Raw genomic sequence first — 6,989 nt, 5'->3', positions numbered from 1 at the left:
TTTACCCTTGAATTACATCTAACATTAAATATGCATACATTTGCAACAACTATAACATCAATAAATATATTCTATAAGCATACTTTGATAAATTGTTAAAAAGGTAAATTGTGCTATGGATATGTAGGTATTATAATTTCTGTAAAATTTGAGGTTATACGTTTTGATTGTAAATATTTTTTTGAAAGGCAATACAGTTTTATGATTGTATTGCCAGTATGAGTAATAAACAATGAATAACTGTAAACACAACCTAATTCTAAAATCACTTCAAAGCAAATTTTAATAAAGAAAAAAAAAACAATTATTTTTTATGCTTTTTTGGTCCTTTGAGAAAGAGCATCGCAAAATCGAAAAATAGTAAAATCAAACATTTTCCAATTGGAATCGAATTTGAAAAAAATCTCGTAAAATCGTAAATTATTTTATTTTATGGTGCTTTATGTCAAAAGCTTTAGTTTGTGAGGCTGTGATAGTTTTTGTTACCAGCACAATCAAAGCATAGGACTTGAGCACACTTAGCCTATTGGTACATTAAAACATTCTCATAAATTCATAGTCAAGTTTCTTACGATAATATTTGATACTTGTAAATAATTTTCTTACAACTAACACCGAGCAAATCTTTTGAAGCGAATAATATATTTTCTTACTCTATGTAACGATTAATAAATCTTTTATATTTGTAATATGATAATAACTTAGCGTAATAAAAACCTGTAATTTTGACTAGGAATAGGCCAATTAAAGTGTAACATGAATTTTACAAATAAATATTTTATAACAACGAAACAACAAATATAAATGTTAATCATTTAAATAAAATACACTATTGAACTCAATAAAAAAGCTGAACATATATAAAATCTAGAGTCCAACTGTGTACCTAAAAAAAAAACGCATAATAAAAGTAACTTTTTTTGTTGTTTTTTTTGTTGCTAATGAAACGATAGCTATGTAGACACAGTATAGTAAATTGACGTAAACAGTATGGTAATACGTAACGGTAGAATCGAATTTATTCATCATCTTTGGGTTGGTTGGTTGGTTCCTCGCTCTTGGCGGGCGAGGCTGGTGTCGGCTCCTCGTTGAAGAGGGGATTCTTCACCTCCATGTTCCCAGTCTGAAATTATACACTGAACTATGTTTTACTGTTTTTCAATTTTTTTTGTATTGTTTGTTTTTTGTTTAATGTCAAATTCTGTCTTTAATGATGTGCTCAAAAGTATTATCACTTAAATTACTATAAAGATTAAACTATATGCTCTTACTTTTTTATCATCTATTGTATAAGCTACTAAGAAAGACGTATTACATTGTTATTCTGTAAAATCTATATAAAAAAGAGTTTTTAATAAAGTTAAATAAAGTTAAAAGTTTAAGCTTAGTATTATTTACGTTGGAACTAAACTTCTGTAATTAAATTGTTATACTGACTAACTATAGTCTATGTGTAAAAAGCTAAAATGTGTAGCAAAACTTTAATCTCTATGTATCCGGTGTTTAGAAGTTTTAGCTGTAAGCGGAGATGATGTATTTTATAATGAGTATGTGATATTGGAACCTTTTATATTTCTTTTTGAAGTGAAACTTCTTTATCGGGGTTGGAAAAAAATGTAGTGTAACATTTTTTCGTTACGCGTGACATTTTTCCGTTACGCGCCATCTTTTTATTATGCCTACCACGCGTGATTCGACGTTTTCTGTAAAGTTGCATAATTATTTTTTGAAAAATAAGGTCATAAAGAAGTTTCACTTCTTACGTGTGTACACTAGTACACGCACACATTTTTTTTTATTTAATATATATCTACTGTTTGTCATCATAAAAAATCGATACATTTCGATTCAAACAATTGCATCTCTAATTGTATTATTTTTTGACATTCACGACATTATTATTTTATTTATATGAACATCTACACGAAGACGATACAATTTTATCCTGATTAATTAAAATATACATAAAGTATTTAAAATACAAGAACTAGAACTTTTGTAGGTACACTGTTAGTAAATTGATTTTATAAAGTTTAATAGAAAAGCTGCGGAAGATCGTGAAACTTTTAAAATATTGACTTTTATTACTTCCATGCAACGACGTTGCTATTTATGTTTAAAATAAAGTTGTAGGCACAATGAACGAGTGAGGTAGTTAGTATTAGGATACTAATTAACTATAATATTAGGAACTATATCTAGTATCCTAATACTAACTACCTCACTCGTTCATTGTGCCTATAATATTACCTATATCCTAATTCCTATCCTAGTTCCTACTAATATTATAAATGCGAAAGTTTGTGAGGATAGATGTGTATGTGTGTGTTTGTTACTCTTTCACGCAAATACTACTAAACCGATTACAATGAAATTTAGCGCACATATAGAGGGTAACTTGGATTTATTTAGGTTTTATCCCGAAATACCCACGGAAACGGGAATTATGCGAGTTTTTCTTTGAAAACGCGGGCGAAGCCGCGGGCGGAAAGCTATTATAATGTAGGTACATTACAACTTTAAAAGAGTATGAAAACTTTATTCATAGAGAACAATCCGTGCATTTCTATAAGTAACACGATCTTGCAAGCATGGCACGTTCAGCATGTCATGCAAGGAGACTGTCTTGGATTTGCGAAGCTTAGATTACGAACGACATTTCTGTACGGAGAAATTATTCTGATCACGTCTGCACAATCCAGCTGAGATACGCCTTAAAGCAATATTAATTCCAATGTGGGAAAATGTCAGAGCTATATAGATCGTCTAGCGCCATCCCTTTCCCACACTGGTAACAATATTGTTTTATATTATGGAAACTATTGTTGTATGTATTCGTGGCTTTTGTCCCGTAAAAATAGTACAATAATGGCCGATAATTTGACCTGATTAGTGGTTTTATTCAGAATTTGAGGTCAAATGGGGATCTTGGGTATCCATGACGGGTATAAAAATGAGACCAATATCGCCAAAAATAGACAAGATGGATACAAAATTATAATATTGTGATTTGAGGCTTATTTTAGTAAATATCTATAAATCAATATACTATATACATACTCTATATTCCACCACGGATTTCCACCATCCAGTAGTTAAGATATCTGTATATCTATTCGATGAATGTACATTTTATGTATTATCTGTAAATCTTTGCAATCACATTAATTCTTAAAAATACATAATTTTAATTTGAAGTTCAAATTAAGTTCAAATTTTGAACTATATTTAAACCACGTAATCCGAGTAAAACGAGTTTATAAAAAGGTATTATCATTTCAATACTCCTGACGGTTTCATTTCAATCGTAATATAAACTGTACCGCTAAAAGCTCTTTCTTTGCAAACGTAATAACTGTTATGGCTCTTCACAATGGGCAGCGTTGGCCCAACAAATGATCGTCAATGTTTGGAACCGACGGTGATTATGAATCAAGAATATTTAATATCTACAATGACAGCGAGCATAGATATTTACTGTCTTACCATAAAAAACTTTAGACAGGGTTTAATCTGTGGTTTAACATTAAGCGCGGGTACGCCTTAATTTGGTTTGGTCGTATTTCACATATACAACTATTAAAGTGACAGATCCCTGGTTTAAAGTTAGACTATGTTTAAATTGTGGTAAGACCATTAGGCTCTACCACCATGATTGCTTGTACTCGCCCAACTCTGCCCATTGTGAAGACCCACTAAGAAGAAACTTACAGTAGCGAATCCAGGACACTCGTACACGGTGTAGTCTCCCTCCTCGTTTTCGTCCTCCGACTCCGGGTCAGACACGGATCCGTTGCGGCCCATGCAGCTCCTGTTACAATTCATTTATTTTAAAATGGCGAGGGATATTTTGCTCATTTAAATTTTCTTGCCATTCTGCGCTGTTTCGATTGAAACCTCGGAAACCTCCTTTGTTTTGTGATATTTGTACAATTTATAAATCTTGATTAGTTTTGTTATTTATGTATTCGAAATATAAATATATTCTGCAATCCCAAGTATTAACAATCCCATGTTGTGCACTCTAGATACAGGATAGATTACAAAATACATATTAGGTATCATCAAAAACTTTGTATGACCACAACTTGTACAATTTTTTTTATTGCCATTGAGATGGTAATTTAATGTGTTAACAAGAAGTAATACGAAAGACTAATAAAAAAATGTTTCCCTATTTTGACCCTTTTCAATTGTAAAGAAACACTAGTTATCTAGAGTAACATAATTTCACGAAACAATATGTAAATTCAACACAGAACTACGTGACGAAGATATAACCTATGCGCAATATTAAACCTAGTTACAGTTCAAATACAAACAGACGCCTAACAATATTACTCTATGCATGTCGTAATTGCTTCGTAATTGAACAGAAGGGTGCGAATGAAGCGAGGCATGGATTGATATATTAAGTTTCATAGAGCGAAGCAATGTTTAACAGTATCGGCATTTGAATTTTGAACTGAGGTCATTGAAATTGGTAGCATAAAATGTTCGCTGTTGTTCATAGTAACGTTCCTTTTTATGAATAGGAATTTATGATAAATTTGCGAATTTATTCAAGACTTTAATTTATAAATTGGGGTTTGTAGATAATTAAGAAGAAAAAGTATTTAAAATATATCGCGAGCGTAATGAGGTGGCAAAAAGCTTTTTACCGAATTAATTGAAAATTTCAGCGGAAAAATGTTTTTTTTTATTGCTATTATTTTTTTAGATCTTAACATAGTTCGATCACCCCATAAGAAACATTATTATAACACTTAAAATTCTTATAAAAGGGACACAAGGACAAGTATTCCAGACATATAAAAGCTGCCAGTTTGACAAATTTTATTTTATATTTCCTGAGTTATTTCATATACCTAAGTTTAATATTGTGACATTCAAGAAAGCGTTTTCCATTTCCTATGTCGTATTTTCTATTACGAGCACGCCAAGCGAGCTTTTAGCAAAGCACACTCGATTGCGTTCACACTATACTCGATTGACTCTCACACGATTATAGCAGTAATGCTTTGACATAGGAATATCTACTGCACAATTATAGTCAAAGCTGTTTGATTATTCAAATTATTATGTATTTGACTGCATTGACAATTCTACTTTATTGCGTAAAATCAGTATGGAATTATCACGCCTCCTACCTGCACGATAGGATGCAGACCGAGTTAATGGAGATAGTTCTAGCAGTGCGTCAATTGTCATTGGTGTTCCACTGGGATCAATGTTAGGTCCCTTTTTGTTCTTCCTATATATATAAATGCAAGTTTGCTAAGTTAGGCTTTAGCAAATCACACTCGATTAAGTTTACACTAATACTTGATTGACTCTCACACGCGATTATAGCAGTAATGCTTTGACATAGGAATATTACATGGAATGGACAATTATTTTCAAAGCTAGTTCGATGGATAATTTTCATATAATTTTGTTTTTTAAAGTATAGTCTTGTTTCAGTTTTATTATATTTGTGTTATACGTCATATCTCTCTGTCTGTTTTATATAAGCTTTGATCTTATAACTAAGCAACGGATTTTGATACGGTTTCTTAAATAGATGGAATGATTCAATGAGTTTTAGTTTATAATTTGTTAAGTTTTGGACTACGCTAGCCACAAGCGGAATGTATATAATTAAACTATAGGATGTTGCAATGGTTAGCTGAATATTTTAAACATACATTTTCATGTAGATATTAAAACATTTAAACAGTTTATTTGTGAAAATGTTATTTAATGTAGAATTAAGAACACTTTAGACGAGTGCGGTTACTGTTAGACTTTAATACCTTAATGATAGTATAATTAACTGCGGCAAACAAACACGTTCAAATACCGCATACAAACTTCATTATTTACATAATTATAACGTATGTGGAATTATTTATAAATATCACAAAGTTATGTACAAAAATCCCAAATAAAAGTGTTCCATAAGTTGGTATTGCCACTCAGGATATGATTGATTGCGGCAAATAATAGACCCGTGTGTAGGTACCTACATAATAAAATTGAGTTAAATGTGTACTTTACCTTATGACTTGAAACAAAAGGTCAACGACATTCGTAGAAACTTGAGAAACTTTCCTACGCGACGTTTGAAAAGAAATAACATTTTAAAACTCATTGAAGACTTGTAAGTTCATATTTCACATTGATATATTAAAAATAAACCTAAATTATTAGATACTTTATAATTATACAGATAATCTATACTAATATTATAAAGCTGAAGAGTTTGTTTGTTTGTTTGTTTGTTTGAACGCGCTAATCTCGGGAACTACTGGTCCGATTTGAAAAATTCTTTCGGTGTTAGATAGCCCATTTATCGAGGAAGGTTATAGGCTATATTTCATCACGCTACGGGCAACAGGAGTGGAGCCACGGGGGTGAAACCGCGCGGAGCAGCTAGTGTTCTTATAATAAAAATCTTGTTTTCAATAACAAAGAGCAAATATTCTATTCTTATTTCTAAATTCATTTTACAAGATACTCATAAGTTGATGTACCTTGTTTTCATATTTTCTCAATCTAAAAATTTCATGAATGGATAATTTTATTCAATCCGTGAGAGGAGCTTAAAAATATGAGCGCAGATAATAAAAATCAATCAACTTCACGTTGTTATTAAGCCAGGAAATGTTTTGTGTGGTTAGAGCCATACATCCATTATCCTATTTGTTTATTTTGGAAAGAATATTCAATTTTGCAGAAGCTACGTTTTTTTAAAATAAGGAACTGTTATGGATTATGGATTTCCATTAATGGTTTTATAATTTTATTAAATAGATGAGTTTTATAATAACAAAATAATTAAAATATTTTGTCATTTTTATTTAGTGCTAAATATTATGTATTTACAATTAATTTAATTCTTCTGTAACTTACAAAATACGTAATTGTAATAAATTAAATATTACAAAATAACATTGAAGTTTTTCGAGGTTATGTTTATTATCTGTGACCCTTGCTGTGACCGCATT

The 6,989-nt window shown here is 30.8% G+C and overlaps 1 protein-coding gene across 5 annotated transcripts in view; it reads right to left on the bottom strand.

The window, feature by feature from the left end:
* Positions 1-380: 380 nt before the first annotated feature.
* Positions 381-6,989, bottom strand: part of LOC123704975 (protein cab-1) — a 101,850-nt gene continuing 95,241 nt past the window's right edge. For all 5 annotated transcript variants that reach the window (XM_045653496.1, XM_045653498.1, XM_045653497.1 and 2 more), the window contains 2 exons: positions 3,712-3,811; positions 381-1,123 (listed from right to left, as the gene is read on the bottom strand). In XM_045653496.1, the coding sequence (XP_045509452.1) occupies positions 1,019-1,123; positions 3,712-3,811 (205 nt within the window). In that variant the 3' untranslated portion in view covers positions 381-1,018. The remainder of the gene's footprint in view (positions 1,124-3,711; positions 3,812-6,989) is intronic.

Source organism: Colias croceus, chromosome Z, assembly GCF_905220415.1.
Source record: "Colias croceus chromosome Z, ilColCroc2.1".
Lineage (NCBI taxonomy): Eukaryota > Metazoa > Arthropoda > Insecta > Lepidoptera > Pieridae > Colias > Colias croceus.
This window is presented reverse-complemented; position numbering and strand designations above follow the sequence as displayed.